Genomic DNA, 17,349 nt, shown 5'->3' on the forward strand with positions numbered 1-17,349 from the left:
CATTTGGGACACAGTTCAAGCCACCACCTCCAGGAAGCTTTCCTACTCTTACAGTAGGCACTCTTTGTTGACGTCCTACTGTGTTTATTTCTAGCTCCACAGGTGTTTGTGTTGGTTCCTCTCAGATTGTTTTACACCTGCTACTCTTCTCTACCCCATGGCATTGTTCACAGGTTCAGGAAAGGGTGTCCTTTAGCTGCCTGCAGGGCACCTGCTCTATTGTGGGAACAGGACATGCTCTCTGTATGTACATGACTGATATACATTCTGGTGTCCTATTCGAAGAGATTAAAACCGACAATGAAGAATGAGATTGGGAAGCTGAAAACTGTTGTATAAAGGAGATTAGTGAGAGCTCATAAGTTGAGTCCTTGGATTTGCATGTGACAAACTCATGGCACTGGAGAGAACTGATGGAAAGGCCAGTCAGTTAGGACAGGGAAGGCCCAGTGACTGGGGCTCTGTGAAATATTTCAGTAGTAGATTTTGACTATGTCATCATTTTAGATTCTTCTAAAGAGTTACTCTTCCATGTTACTGTTAAGGTTACTTTTATTAAAAACAAACTATATTTCATCTACTTGAATATGATTATCCCATCTTTCACCTCTGGCTCTTACCGCAATCATTCTATGTTGAGTGGTTTCCTCTCTCTTTTTGTATCGTCCTCCAGAGACGGAGCGATGGAGGAATTCTAAAACACAGTATGGATGAAAAGGTCCAACAGTTGTTAAAAGTAGTGATAACAAAATGAATACAATGTAAACAAAGTAAGCCCCAAAGCCTATTGCTTGATGAGTAGGATCTACCACGTGGACCAGATGTACCATATGGGTTTTCTTTTTTCTGGTCCTGGGAATGTAGGCTGCATACTTTTTATTGCTGTTTGTAAAACCCTGGGCTTTGAAACTGTCCATGTTTGCAGAGCACAGTCCTTGCCACCGTGTTGGGTGACGCACTGCACATTGGTGCTTTCTCTGCTACCTCCTTTTATATTATCATTTTCTAGAAAGAGCTGGGTTTTAAGTAAGTCTCATTAGAGAAATTAGCTTAATGATTTTTTAAATCTCCACTTAACTTGTGCCTTCATCAACCTTTAGAACATAGCAGAAATTTTAGGGTTTGTTTTCCATTTGCCAATTAATAATTTTTATATCTCAAAAGTTATACACATGCCTGTTTGTAGGAAACCATAAAGATACAGAAAGACAAAGAAAAGGAAAGAAAAATCACCCATAATCTTGTCACCTGGAGATAACCAATGTTAACATTTTGGAGTTTCAGCTTTTTAAATGCATGTTGAATCTTTTTTTTTTTTTTTAACAAAATGAAATATTATACACCCCATTTTTTACTCTCCTGTTTTTCACTTAAAATGAGCTTCTTTCCACTACTACAGGGAGTCATAAATGTACTTTCTTTTTAAAATTTTTTATTTGAGTATAGTTGAAACATAATGTTACATTAGTTTCAGCTGTACAGTGTAGTCATTCAGTATCTCTCTAGGTTATGCTATGCTCACCACAAGTGTAGCTACCATCGATCACCATACAACCCTAGTACAATACCACTGACTATATTCTCTATACTGTGATTTTATTCCCATGACTTATTCATTCCACAGCTGGAAGCCTGTATCTCTCACTCCCCTTCATGCATTTGGCCCATCCCCTCATCCCCTTTTCCTCTGGCAACTCTTAGTTCATTCTCTGTATTTATAGGTCTAATTCTTCTTTTTGTTTTATTCATTTGTTTTGTTTTTTAGATTCCACGTATGAGTGAAATCATATGGTATTTGTCTCTCTCAGTCTGACTTATTTCACTTAACATATAATATCCTCCAGGTCCATCCATGTTATCCCAAATGGGAAAAAAAAAATTTTTTTTAAAAACCCCACAAAAACACAAACCCATCCTTTTTTATGGCTGTATAACATTCCATGTGTGTATATATACCACATCTTCTTTATCTGTTCATCTATTAATGGACACTTAGGTTGCTTTCATATATTGGCTATTGTAAATAATGCTGCAGTAAACATAGAGGTATGTATATCTTTTCAAATTAGTGTTTTTGTTTTCTTTGGTTAAATACCCAGTGGCGGAATTATTGGTATTTCTATTTCTATTTTTAATTTTTTGAGGAACCTCCATACTGTTTTCCACAGTGGCTGCACAAGCCTGCATTTCCATGAACAATGCACGAGGGTTCTTTTTTCTCTACATCCTCACCAACATTGGTTGTTTCTTGTGTTTTTTATTTTACCCATTCTGACAAGGGTAAGGTATAACCGCATCTCATGGTAGTTTTGATTTGCATTTCCCTGATGATGAGTGATACTTAGCATTTTTTCATGTGTCTGTTGTCCATGTGGATATCTTTTTTGGGAAAATGCCTATTTAGGTTCTCTGTCCATTTATTTTTTATCAGATCCGTCTTTTTGGTATTGAGTTGTAAAACTTCCTTACATATTTTGGATACTAACCCCTCATCGGATATATCATTTGCAAATATTTTCTCTCATTCAGTATGTTGCCTTTTTGTTTTGTGGACGGTTTCCTTCACTGTGCAAAAGTTTTTATTTTGATGTAGTTCCAATAGTTTGTTTTTGCTTTTGTTTCCCTTGCCTGAGGAGACATATATAGAAAAATGTTGCTATGACTGATGTCAGAGAAATTACTGCCTGTGCTCTCTTTTAGGATTCTTTATGGTTTCGGGTCTCACATTTAGGTCTTTACTCTATTTTGAGTTTATAATATATTTTTATGTTAGACATTAAAATTATTAAAGTTTTAGATGATGGACATCACTGGAACTAAATCCTTGCATGTATCTATAATGATTCCCCTACTATAAACTCCTGAAAGGATTGCTGTGTTAAAGAGTAGGAACTTCTAGGAGGGTGGGGGGATGGGTTAGCCTGGTGATGGGAATTAAGGAGGGCACGTACTGCATGGAGCACTGGATATTATATGAAAACAATGAATCATGGATCACTACATCAAAAACTAATGATGTATTGTATGGTGACTAACATAACATAATAAAATTAAATTAAATTAAAAAAATAAATAAGGGGCGCCTGGGTGGCTCAGTCATTAAGCATCTGCCTTCGGCTCAGGTCATGATCCCAGGGTCCTGGGATCGAGTCCCACATCGGGCTCCCGGCTCAGCAGGAAGCCTGCTTCTCCCTCTCCCACTCCCCCTGCTTGTGTTCCTGCTCTCTCTGTCTCTCTCTCTGTCAAATAAATAAATAAAATCTTAAAATAAATAAATAAAAGTAAATAAATAAATAAATAAATAAATAAATGAGTAGGAACTTCTTATAGCTCTTGATATGTAATTTCTAGTTACTTTCCAGAAAGATTGTACTAATTTATGCTCCCATTCTTGGAACACCACATTGCACTTTTTCTTTTAGTCTCTTCTAACTTAAGGAAAAATGGTAGCTCATGTCGTTTCCTTTCAATGCTAGGGACGTTGAGCACTTTCCATGTCTACTTTCCAGCTGTAGGTTTTGTAAATGCCCATTATATTCTCTTCTCATATTTCTTTTAATGTGTTCTTCTTATTAATTTCTATAAACTTTTTACATACTAATATATTAAGTCTTTGTCACATCACAAATATTCTTTTGTTTGTATCAATTACCTTTAGATGTTGACCATGATCTTTTGCGTGTTGAGGGTTCAATTTATTTGTGATTTATTGTCATACCAAATTTTTAAATTTTTGTCTAATCAAACCTATCAATTTTTCCCTTTTTTGGTTTTTCTATCTTTGATACCCTTCCCCACCCAAATTTTATAAAAATATTCACCATTTTTTCTAACATTTTAATGGCTTTATTTTTTTTTTCATGTTTTCTTAAAGAACTGTATTAAATGTACCATCATAGACCAATGAGCATGAATTAAGTAAGGACTAAGCATCACCATTCCACTCTGAATTGTCCTTAACATCTTCTAGGATCCCAGGGAGGTGCCACAGTCAGGTTTGGTGGGTGATGGGACGCAGGGGTTTCCTCTACCCTCTTTGCTGCAACCAAATGAGTCACTTGCTCTTCCCTATGCCTCTTCCCATGTCTTTGTATAAAATATTGTTTTCTACATCTCTGCTCAAGCATTTCTTGCCCCATAACTCCCCCTTGACTCTTGCATTGTGCCATGTACCCTCCCCTATTACAATACCTTTCATGTCAAATTCAGAGATGAGACTAGGGAATGGATCTTTTTAAAAAATATAAAAGGCAGAACTATGGAGACAATAAATGATCAATGGTTGCCAGGGGTGAATGGAGGAGAGGGATGAATAGGCAAAGCACAGAGGATTTTAGGGCAGTGAAAATACTCTGTATTTCCTCTGCTATTATACTGGTGGATATTCTGATATTATAATGGTGAATATATGTCATTGTGTATTTGTCCAAATCCATAGAATGTACAATACCAAGAATGAACCATAAGGTAAACTAGGGACTTTGGATGCTTATGTGTCACTGTAGGTTTATCCATTGTAACCAATGTCCTACTCTGGTGGGGGTTGTTGATAATGAGGGAGGATATGCAGGTGTGGGGGCAGGGGGTATATGGGGAAATCTCTGTACCTTCCCCTTAATTTTGTTGTGAACCTAAAACTACTCTTAAAAAAGTATAAATTAATTAATTAACTAATTTAAAAAACATGCTTGAAGTTGGGGAAGGAACTCAAATAGTATAGAAAGGTAGAAGTCAAAAAAATAAAAAGGATATGTTTTTAATTTCCAAGTACCCAGCATCTCACCAGCAGGAAAGGATTTATTCTCTTGAAAGCAATGGGAAGCCATCACAGATTTTTCAGCAGGAGAAGGAAAGGGATTTACAGAGGCAGGGCCCAGAGGCCAGGTGGTCAGTTGGGAAGCTATGCAGGGAAGAGGTGTCCATGTTGGGGAGGTGACAATGGCAAACTGGGAAGGATTCACACACCAGCGACTGTAGAGGTGAAAGGAAGAGCTGAGGAAAAGATGTGACACAGTTTCTGGTTTTTCCAAACTGCTGCCCTAACTATCCACCACAGACTCCAAAGGAGATCATGTGAGGTTCTCATATAAGGCAGAAAATGCCAAAGTTTGCCAGGCCCACTCCCCCCTTTTTTTAGTGGGTCCACACTTTTAAAAAATCACCTGGAGAGGTTGCAATGACACGATACACGTTGGAAAGTCATTTCCCAATAAAAATGATCACTATGTAGGATGGCAAAGATAGTTTGCATAACAATATTTCTTAAACCCCCCGCCATTCTCAGATGGAGGCAAGGTCTGTAGAACCTCTCCTGGCCCACGGAGGACCACAAAATAAGGCTGATGCGGAAGGAGAGAGTTCACAGGTTAGGAGAATCAGAGTATGTTTATCAGTCTCTAGGGAGTGCAGAGAGGCAGACATGGCTAACAGACCTTCATCTTATCACCCAGGAGGCATGACCTGCATGCACAAGGGTACAGATTTCCTAAGACAGCGGAAGCTCTATACCTGTGACCTGCTCAAACAGGCAAAGGTAGAGAACATGACTGCACCAGACATTCCTATTTTTTTTTAAAGATTTATTTATTTATTTAACAGAGAGAGAGAGAGAGAGAGGGAGAGAGAGCACACAAGCAAGGGGAGGGGCAGAAGGAGAGGGAGAAGCAGGCTCCCCACTGAGCAGAGAGCCTGACATGGGGCTCCAATCCCAGGACCGTGGGATTATGACCTGAGCCAAAGGCAGACCCTTAACCGACTGAGCCACCCAGGTGCCCTGACTAGTTATTATATGCGAGGGATCATCTATCTAGATGGGCTATGGGATGCTGTGAACTATGAGATATAGACCTTACTCTCTCAACATTCGCTGCCTGTTCTGATTATGGAGCCTTGAAAACATCCCTTCCAACAGCTACATTATTTACTTAAAAAATACCACAATCCTTTTTAAAAAGGGGAATGGGCTTCTCTGGGACCGTGAGTAATATTTTTACTAAAAATGCTAAAAGAAGATTTTGTGACTCTGATTAATGTCTTTCTCTATTTGTCTCTCCTACCAGATAATTTTCAAGATCAGATGAAAAGGGAACTAGCCTATCGAGAAGAAATGGTGCAACAGTTACAAATTGTAAGATGATTTCTACCTAAAAATCTATGCCACTTGATGGGTTTGTTTTCAAACCACCCAATGTATGAACCTGTTCACGTTTTTGCCATGAAACCCTTTGGTCCACCTACCACTTACCTCTCAGCTGGTTTAGATACTAATTACCAAAAGGTTTACTTAAACACAGGATAAACAGATGTGTCAGTACGTTTCCTCGAAATGTAACTACCTACCATGTGTTAATAGACAGATGTGTAAATTGTCTCTGTGGGTGAACCAGAGGTACCTGCATTATCTCCCACTGTGCAAACATGTGAACACGGTGCTGGGATGCACTAGAAGCTCAGTGAGGGGCAACTGTCTTCTCTCTTTCTCTCCTTTTGTTACCCAGACCTGAGCCAGGCCCTCCGCTGCCAATAAACTCAGTATAAATACACTTAATCAATTAAATTCACTTGAAGGATGATGAAAAGAAATGATTCTTTCCGAATGAAGTGTGTTATTCACCCTCTCCTAATCATATTGAAAAGTGGACGCTAAGATGTATTTATGTGGAACCAGGGAAGCAGGAAGGTGCCTGGTAAATACATGTCGTGGGGGTTTTTGTTGCCTTTTTGGTTTTTTCATTCTGAATTCACTGCCCTTCATCCCCATGCAGATACATCTGGTATTAATCATTAGTCCTTTTAAAACAGTCTCCCATACTCTGATTTACATGAGTACAGTAGGGAAAATAATTTCTGTTCTATGTTTGTAAGATATTTTTAATCACCTGGATAAAGACATACACCGATCCTTAGTGGTATTCTCAGCATGATTATTATAATTTGGGTTGCTTGACGTTTCTGAGCTGGTCCATGTTACTCTTATCTTACTAAGGATGTATCTATGCATACCTGCCTGTCTTATCTAGAGAGCCAGATAGCTAGCTCTCCATCGGGATAACTCAAGGAAGATAGGTATTAATGTTTTCTTTCTGCATCAGAGAAATCATGCTCGTGTTAATGGAGATTGCTAGGGGTCATTTTTAAAACAACCTTGTAGCTCGTGAGGTTTTTCCCCATTCTGGGAGCTGCGTTAAAAGTGCTACTTATGGGGACGCGTCTGCCTTCGGCTCAGGTCATGATCCCAGGGTCCTGGGATCGAGTCCCACATCAGGCTCCTTGCTCAGCAAAGAACCTGCTTCTCCCTCTGCTTGCCTCTGTCTCTCTCTCTCTGATAAATAAATAAAATCTTAAAAAAATATATTTATAAAAAAAAGTGCTACTTATGCTCTTAACACATCCGCTGGTTTTTATTGGCCTCAAGTACTGGTTAACATTCTCTGTTCTGAAAGCCACGTCAGCGTAAGATGCCTCTTAAACAGGACCTTTCTTCTTCTTTCGGTTTTGTTTGTGTTAGTTTTGTTTGCACCTAAAGTAATAGGAGGGGGTGGGGTGTAGGAGGATTTTTCTTAATTGATTGATAACTAAGCCCCCAAAGAGGTTAAAGAAAAATGTATCTACATTCTCAGCTTTTGATACCTAGGTAATAAGAGCTATTAATTACTTGCTGGGAATATGCTTATTGTTTTCTTTGTCCAAAGGACAAATTTATTTTTCTTTTTTAAGATTTTATTTTTAAGTTGTCTCTATACCCAATGTGGGGCTTGAACTCACCACCCTGAGATCAAGAATCACATGCTGGTTCAGCCTATCCTGCCAGGCACCCCGATCCAAAGGAAGAATTTAAGTATAGATTTGGAGACAGGGAGATGTAAAATTTTAAGACCTTACTGATTTTACACATCACTTTTAGACTCTTAAAACAAAAATTGCGACACATGCAACCAAAAACTTGTGATTTTGTGGGGTGGGGGGTCGAATATTGCAACATGGGCTTTAGGAAAGGGGACTAAGTATTTATTTCAGTGTCCCTGTTTAAGGTCAGTTATGTAACTTTAATGTCTTAATTCTCTTTGACATTCAGTTGCTTTAGTGAAAGAGGAAATGATACTGCCTCCATGTAATAAGCGGGCAGTATTAATAGAAGAAAAAATGGCTTTTGAGATATTTGGTACCTGGAAGATATAAACTGGTATTACTAAACATTTTTATTACACCGTATCACAAAATATTTTATCATCATATATTCATTTATCTAGACAAGTGTTATTAATTCAGATTTCTCTAGATACTAAATGGTTCCTGGTCACAAATTAAATTCTTTGGAAGAAGCTAGAAATAGTTCCCCCAGTCCTGTAGGTACCATATAATTTCTGAAATCCACAAAAGCACATCCAGGACAACAACATGAAAACAAATGTAATAGACATGATTTGTCCCTCCTTCTTCTTCTCTTGTGTTTCCTGCCGTAAGACTGGAAGGGTCTTCACAGTGCCTCCAATACCTAGCATTGGTGTTTAGCATCAAATGGCTATCAATAAACATTTGCTGAATGAATCACCATCCAGGGATGACCTCTGACTCAACTCTGATACTCTCATAGAGTGGTCCTCTTAATTCTTTTCCAAATTTCCCTGGCTTGTCCCTGATTTCCTCAAATTTTCTTTTGTGCTAAGAAACTACTACTAAAATGACTAAGGAAAGCCATACTGGTGAATTATGGGAAGCACTGTCCTTGGGACCCACAGACACAAGCTGGAAGGTCTGCAAACTTTAGTTCAAGACTACTCCCGGGCGCCTGGGTGGCTCAGTCATTAAGTGTATGCCTTCGGCTCAGGTCATGATCCTGGGGTCCTGGGATCGAGTCCCACATCATGCTCCCTGCTCGGCGGGAAGCCTGCTTCTCCCTCTCCCACTCTCCCTGCTTGTGTTCCCTCTCTCGCTGTCTCTCCCTCTGTCAAATAACTAAATAAAATCTTAAAAAAAAAAAAAGAAAGAAAGACTACTCCCATATAGTCCATTAAGTGTCAGTTCCTCAGCCAAAGGAACTCGTTGTAAGGTCTAATCTAGCGCCCTGATAGGGATATAGTAAGGCCCAGGTGTGTAATCAACATGAAATGCTCCTGCTTGTCATCAAAAGCTATGCCAGTATGAGTGATCAATTTCATGGCACACCCCTTCCCAAAGCAGTACCTCTAATAGTAGGATTTTCAAGTCCTGATGGCTAGATAGATTTTTGTGCAAGAAGGACCTGTGTTCACCTTATACCATCTGCTTTGGAATTGAGGCAGCAAACTCAAGGTTACCTGAACAGAAATTTATCTAATCTTTTATTCAGCTTGTTTTATTTACTAAAGTACTTGGCGGGGGGGTGCTAATGTCTTTAGAAAATTCTACCTAAAAATTTTCAAGATGTTGCTAGGTCTCACAATTATTCACTTTCTCAGTATTTTTAGTTGAATGATCTAATTCATCAGTAAATATGGTTACATGTTTTGCTTCCTAGGAATAGGGCAATTCACTCAGAATTATCTGATTGTATTATATTTAAATTATTTTATATTTAAGGTTTACAGAGCATATATTACAGAAGAGTCATTTGCCTACAGAATAGGCATTTTTTTCCCCTTTAGATGAAATAAAAACCCATCCCATCCTGCAGAAATGGAGAATTCAGATATATTAAAGCCATCATATTTTATAACAATTCCCATAGACCCAAAATGCATTTATCCTATGCTGTTACACAGTGTTCTTATCCAAAAGATTATATCGAAAGCATCTCGGGTATCATTGCTATAGAAAGAAAACTTATAAATTTCTTTGGCTTCTGCATTTTTAGATTCTCCACTGACTATAATTTCTGCACCACCGCTTCCTTTTTCAGTTTGTTAAATGCAAAGTGGTGATGACTATACAGTCAAATAATTGACTCTCTTTGTACATTTATAAATGAATGTGCATTTCTCTCAATGTGAGATTTAAAGCGTATGCAGTTTATTTAACATTTATACATGGGCAACAAGATAACTTTTTTTTAATAGCTTATAATCAGAATTTATAGTACTTCACACAGTTTGTGTTAAAGTCCTCAACCCCTGCCCTGGGTTTTCAAGCCCTTACAATGTTTTCTTTACTAAGCTAGAGTTATTTATACAAACAAAGAAATATATTCTTCTCACTATGAACCAAATGCAAAAGATTGAAAATTTAACAAGTTCATGAAAATGTTAGTGTGCAGTATAGCACAGAACAAAAAATTTTCTCATTCACAAGGGGATTGTGATTCTAGGAAAACTTTGTTCGATTTTGAAAACAAAACCCATCACCCTGTACAATTGAGAAGAAGGTGAAGAAGATAAATGCAGGGTTACATATCAATGATATCTAAATTTTTAAAAATTAAAAAAAGAGGGCGCCTGGGTGGCTCAGTTGGTTAAGCGTCTGCCTTCGGCTCAGGGCATGATCCCGGGGTCCTGGGATCGAGCCCCACATCGGGCTCCCTGCTCGGCGGGAAGCCTGCTTCTCCCTCCCCCACTCCCTCTGCTTGTGTTCCTTCTCTCACTGTGTCTCTCTCTGTCAAATAAATAAAATCTTTAAAAAAAAAAATTCCTTTAAAAAAAATTTAAAAAAAGAAGCTAAAGATATTTTACTCAGTGTATAACCTTTTGATTAAGGTTTTTCCAAGGACTGAAATATAATTTACACATTATGATGCCTTGATAACTTTTTTCAGGGATAATTTGGCAACAGTGTTTTTCGATCAAGTACCTCTGTGTAGCAGCTACTGCTGTAGGTTTGTCGAAGACATTCTCTTCTTTAGTCATAATTCTTGCAGGACCTTGTGAAGCTGCAAAAGAGAGCTTGTGATAAATGGCTCAACCCCGATTGACATCCTTCCAACTTGCTGGATTGCTAGTAAGAGGCCCATCGATGGAGAAAATGTGCTAGTCTCAAAGTGCCCTCTGCTGTTTTCTCCAGAACACTGCAGACCCACACAGCCCCCGGAAGCTGGTCTCAAAAGTTCTTCATTAAAAGCCTCAATTAAAATAGCACTCAATCAGTAGATTTAGTACTAATGTTTCGTTCACTGTGGACTTGTAAAAAAGCAATTTACAACTTCCCGATGGTGCTTCTTGGAAGGGAAAAGAGCGAGGTCTTTATTGTTGCTGGAGGGGCCCTCCCTCTTTGGCAAGGGCACAGATCTTCAGTGATAGGGTCTTTCCTTGGAGATTCTCCAGAATTCATTAGGATGGGAATTTGCTCAGACTTCTACCGTCTCCACCCAGAGAGTTTTTAAAACATGGTCTACATGCTCTTTAAAAGGTAGATAGAACAATTACTGTTCGGCACTATGTTTTTAGGAAAAGCTCCCTAGGCCACTAGAGGATTTTGCTTTTGTGGCTAAATATGCAAGAAAAGAAGGTCCCTACAAGTCAGACAAAGTGATGCTGCCTTAACATTCTCCAGCAGCAGACAGACTTTGACTACAGTGGGTCCTTTTCCCGTTATTGATCGATTGCCATGCATCTTGACAAGGCAATCACAGTTCCCTGGTTATGTGGCCTTCTCTTCTTTCTCCTTTTGACACGTTAACCCACCTGAATGTCTGAGGTCAGGCTAATTCTTTCTTGGCACAAACTAGGAAGTTATCCTTTTATACTTTTGATAGACTAACACCAACTAGGTAATTAATTTAGAATTTATATAACTGAGGGATTTTTTTCTTTGTCCATGCCAATCTTGGTGATTTCTAAGCTGGTCAAAATGAAAAAAAAAAGGTTTTATAAGTTCTAGTACAGGAAATTTACATGGAATAATTAGCTCAAATGGAACCTCTAGGAGCCTGAGCTCCCAAGTTGGGGAGTGCTTGCCGAGGTCTCTGTGAATCCACTGTTGCATTTCATGGAACCTAAATAACTGTCAATTGTAAGAGGCACCATTACTTGACGTATCACAAGAAAAGAAATTTCCAGCTATAATTCTAAGATATCGTCAATTATAAGACATCTAATCTCAGAGATGTTAAAACGGGAGGGGAAAAATGCATTTTAGAATCAAGGAAATAGGGTAATTTCCATGAACAGTTGAGCCATGTGCTAGTATATTCTTTATCATTCATGATTTAGGACTTAGCATTGATGAAGAAACACGATTTTCAGCTCACAACCTTATGCTTTTTGGTCTTTGTTTTTGTTTGGCTTTTATTTCATTTTGTTTTAATGAAATGAGTGCAACAATGTTTGAGTGGGGGTGATTCTTCAAACAGATTTAAATTCCCATCTGGAGGTTTGGGACTCAAATGCAGAAATATCCTTTTTTCCCCTGCCGAGTCCTTTTTCTCTTTTCCTTCTCAGTTTCCCACCTTAATAAAATGCTACATTGTTATTTCTGGTGGAAAAAAAAAAGAGAAAAGGGAGAGAGGGAGGGAGGAAGGAAGGAAAGAAAAAGGCATTCTGACATAGATCTGAAAGCATTGTCCTTCAGGCCCTTTTCTTTGGGTTAGAATGAGTAGTTTATTGGCTTTGATGAGACAGCCCAAGGTGATGTCAACTTATGTAGTGTCTGGGATGGAACAGATGCTTTCTAAATCGTTGTGGCATCGAATCTTGGTATCGAGGACTTTCTCTAAATGTGAGTGTGGCGCAAACACATTGTATTAGGTAATTCCTCATACCCAGAGGCTTACATCATTTCTACTTCTTATCCTAAATAATAAAATTCCATTCGAGGCTCTGTTGTATCATGCATCTAAAGAGAGAGGTGATCCATGTGTTTTGGCATATCACAACACGCACCGTGATGGAAAACGCATGTCTCTGTTAACAGCAGGTATAGCATGAGCTGGAGTGAGAAGAAGAGGTAACTAGAGTAGGTCCCTATGTTACTGTTCTTGTCACAGTTGTCCAGTTCATCTCAGCTCACGTCCTAAAATGTGAGATTGGGACTCTGAACTTTTTATGGCACTAACTGAATGAATCATTAATTTATTGCTGTTGTCTGTGGCCTTTAGCAGATATGTGCCTGTTAGATGCATCCATGTTGTATTTGTGTATCAAAATAGTGAGATGACTGTGTTAGTCTTCTCTTTTTTTTTTTTTTTCCTGCCATTAAAAAGCATGATTCAACTGGCCAGTTATTATGGCACAATGGTCCAGCTAATCTTAGTCACTCACATCATTGTAGATTCATAGTTCCTTCCCAGTAGAAAAGGCTCATATTTATGGATGGTGGATCAGGAGAACAAAGCACAAATATGCTGGAAATGTGGGGAACGTATATGTATCAGTATTCAAAAGCATTGCCTAATCAGATGAAAATAATTGCACTTCCCTCGCTGCTTTTATGTAATAGCCATATTTCACGTTACATTCTAGAAGGCTGGATATTCACTTCTTTAAATATAAAATAGGTTCAAATCTTTAGAGTCCTGAGTTTAGCTTTATCATGATGAAGGTAAGTAACATAATGATAGAATACCTTAACTGGGGTTAATGAAGAGGAAAATCTAAATAAAACATGTAATGCAATTTCAGCCATTTGAATCTTCTAATGAAAAGTAACATATCAAATGGGATAGGCTTTCGTTCAAAGTCCCAGCACTGAAAAGTACTTTTCAAGTTTATCCAGGTAGCATCCTCAGGGGTCTTATTTTCCACTCAGTGCAATTATTTCTGATGCTTCTTAGTAGTTATTGGGAAATTACCCAGAGTAATAATTCATGTTCAGTTCATCTTATTTGTGATTTATAATGACAGCATATTTTGTCACTGTAATTAAATGAAAGATAGCATTGAACTAGTTCTTTTTTTTTTTTTTAAGATTTTATTTATTTGTTTATTTGATGGAGAGAGAGACAGCGAGAGAGGGAACACAGGCAGGGGGAGTGGTAGAGGGAGAAGCAGGCTCTCCGCCAATCAGGGAGCCCGATGCGGGGCTCGATCCCAGGACCCTGGGATCATGACCTGAGCCGAAGGCAGATGCTTAATGACTGAGCCACCCAGGCGCCCCTGAACTAGTTCTTAATCACATCCTTGTCTCTTTATTTTGGACGTACATTATAACATCGTAAGTTTCATTTTCATACCTAAATAAAAAAAAATAGTATCATATTATTAAATGCAAATTTAAAAAAATTCTGAAAGTGAAATGTCATATACTGACCTCAGAGACTAGCTCTAGCAAGAGTCCGGTGTGATCACCAGTTCTGTCCTTGATACTCTTTTTAACAGGCCTTAGGAATTGCTATAACCTGGAAGCTTCATACTATTGATGATCGGATGGAGACCTTTTCTCCTTAGGGGGGGACTCACTGGCATTCAAATTTTTAGGCATGATGAAGGGTCTCTATATGCATCTGTCTTTAAATTTAGCTTATCTGGATAGTTTTGCTTATTTTTATCTTACAGATCCCCTATGCAGCAAGCTTGATCAGGAAAGAAAAGCTTGGTGCCCATCTCAGCAAAAGCTAAAAGGTAAGCTTACCAGACGAAAGAGATTTTCCTGAACTCGGAATTCTTATTGCTCAGCCTTGTTCTTTATTTGGTGTATTCACAATAGCCCAAGGGATTAGTAAAGTTGCATCCCGTGTTTCAGCCGATATATGGATGAACTTTGTTATTCCCAGGCATGGGACTTCCTAAGTGAGTGGCCGTATGCATTTTATAGATTCCTTGGAAAATTCCTAAAACTAAGGAAATTCTCTACTCCTCTTCAGAAGCAATCTTCACTCGGTTTTGAGGTTTTCTGTTCTCTATGGTTCTCCCTGACACCCCGATTACTGCCCCTCCACATGAAAGTGGCATGTCAGCAATCACAGTTACTGTGCCTCATCTTCTCTGCCTCTCCTTTGCTTCTGAAAGTCTTCCCGAAATCTGGCTTCCAGGGAGCTACTGACAGATGGTGATGTGAACAATTGCAGGCAATGTGGACCTTTGAGAACATCCGCTGTAGGAAGAGTCATTCATTCTTTCCCTAAACCAATCATTGTTTCTCTAGAGCTGAAGCCAGGTTCAAGGCCACATCCCTGGCAATGATTTAAAAGACAAATACTCTGGGCTCCTAAGGCAAGGAAGACAGTAAAAATTCAATAACTGTAGTCAGAACAGACCTAAACATTTCAAAAGCAACTTTTTGATTACATAGAAGACATATATAATTGTTAGAATAGAAGGGATATAAAAACTATGGCTTGTTGGTTCTGTAACAATACATTAGGTTGACCTAACAACTGGAATTGCTAAATCAGGAAAAAACTCAGATGTCAGAGGGAGCATTTGTAAGTGCTCATGGCCAACTAGGATTGCGGTCATTTATCAGTTTGACCTGTTCCCATCAGAATCATTCTTCCCAGGCCTTCCCTCTGGAACATGTTTTCAACTTAATAGAATTTATTGGCAAAAAGAATTCTGTACAACAGTGGCTTGTGGTTCCCTTTCTTTCTTTCACATCTCTCTCTGCATATCACAACCCTCCTCCATCTTTGTACAAATGACAATCCCACTTCTTGTCATCATCTTTATTAGTGATAATCTTCAGCATTTTTCTTAAGTAATGATAATTATGTCACCCACATTTCATCAGGAGCTCAAAAATCTCCCCAAGATGGTCTCTCATTCATATGCGTTCCCTTAATTTTACACACAAGGAACTGAGGTATGGAGAAGAGAGATGTGATGTTTTAGGTCCATGTTGCAAAGCTAGGAAGAGATTCTAGGGCTCCTGACTTTAGATCCAGTGCCATCTTGCTCCTAATGCATGTACTTCCTGTCCTCTGTGAGTAGATGTTTTCGCAAGAGAGACAATCAAATAATAAGTCATTGTGTTTCCATCTCCATGAAGTCATACACAAGTGGGCCTGTGAGTTGGCTCTGTTCCATATATGCAGGTATTCTTCTTAAGCCTGAAGTTGATGTTGGGCATTTCTTTTTCATTAGAGTAGACAGGTTTGTACCAGTTGTGTGAAATGAATAATTTTAGAACAGATTTCACTAAATCTTAACTCAGACTATGAAGGTAATCAAGGCAAGAATCACCCAAATAATCTCATAGGTATAATTTGAAAATATCAAAGTAATTTTCTTTCAAGTTAAAGAGAATATATTAGGATGTGTTCTTTTTAAATAACATTTTTATGAAAGTGTGTTATACTTTCATCAAGTCATACAAGTCACGAACTCAACAAATCAAAATTCAGTAGATTTTCACAAGAACTCACTTAGGTTTCCAGCACCCAGACAGCCTCCCTGTACCCCTGCCCAGGTATTACCCCACCCAACAAAGATCAGCTTCACCTGATTTTGAGCTTTAGTAAAGAACATTGTACAGAATGTTCTCTGGTATCTGGCTTCTTTTACTCCACGTTTATGAGATTTATCCATTAGAATGTAGTCTGATTTCCACTCAGGAACTTCAGTAAACTCTCTTTTTACTCCTTCTGATTCCCCAACTCATCTTGTCTGCTTAAAATGAACTGCTCTTGCACCTACAAAATGAAGACTCACTGCCCAGAAACCATGCCTCTGATGATGACATCGAGTACAGCTAGGTGGAAAAAAAAAAAAAAAGATTGATTTGTGTTTAGTAACTAATGCTTCCTTCATGCTGATTTTGTTTCCATCCTTGCAGACAACAGGGATTTCTCTAAGTAGACCCTGGTGCTTTCAGAAGATTAGTGGTTACTTAAATGCTGAGCTAAATCAGCCAAGCAGAGAATCACGACCATATTGTTAGAGGCAGTATTTGATTCTCAACATGCCAACCCTGCAAGGAATTGCCCCAAGAGAGATTACAAAATAAAAATCATTACACCAAGGGAGAGAGACAAATTCTGCCTTGCTGAGTGACCACAGGTTTCCAAATTAGGGACTGATGCATTAATGTCTTATGCAAGAGTGACCCTTAAGGTAGTGTGCTGTGTTCTTGCCACCCAGTGGATTCCAATATGACTATTAAGAGGAGGAAGCTTTTCAAAACCACAGGCAATCCACTTAATAAGCCGAACAAGTATTGCCACATATCACTGCTCTACAAATCTTTTTTGCCCTACGTTAGGACAGAAGAAATTCCATGTTGAGTCGAATAAAGGTCCACCCAGACGAGGATACTAACTGTGTAATTCCATTAGAAGAGCCAAACTGTTGTTCTTAACAATACCAGACTTGAAATTTGGGCACATGCACTGCATGCACTTAGCTTTGCCTTGATAACTCCTTAAAGACCCATTACCCATGGATTTATCTAAACCTTTCTTCGACTACTTTGTATATTTGTTTCATTGTAAGCTCACAAGTACAATGGAAATGATTTGAAAAAAATATTTCAAAATGTTGTGTGTATTATACTTGCATCTAAGACTGT

The 17,349-nt window shown here is 38.5% G+C and overlaps 1 protein-coding gene across 1 annotated transcript in view; it reads left to right on the forward strand.

The window, feature by feature from the left end:
- Positions 1-14,462, forward strand: part of SKOR2 (SKI family transcriptional corepressor 2) — a 34,332-nt gene extending 19,870 nt beyond the window's left edge. The window contains exons 6-7 of the mRNA XM_045886332.2: positions 6,060-6,127; positions 14,400-14,462. Coding sequence (XP_045742288.1) covers positions 6,060-6,127; positions 14,400-14,462 — 131 coding nt within the window. The remainder of the gene's footprint in view (positions 1-6,059; positions 6,128-14,399) is intronic.
- The last annotated feature ends 2,887 nt before the right edge of the window (positions 14,463-17,349 follow it).

This window comes from Mirounga angustirostris, unplaced genomic scaffold (assembly GCF_029215605.1).
Source record: "Mirounga angustirostris isolate CCGP_5_RB_7025 unplaced genomic scaffold, mMirAng1.0.hap1 SCAF_14, whole genome shotgun sequence".
NCBI classification, from domain to species: Eukaryota; Metazoa; Chordata; class Mammalia; order Carnivora; family Phocidae; genus Mirounga; species Mirounga angustirostris.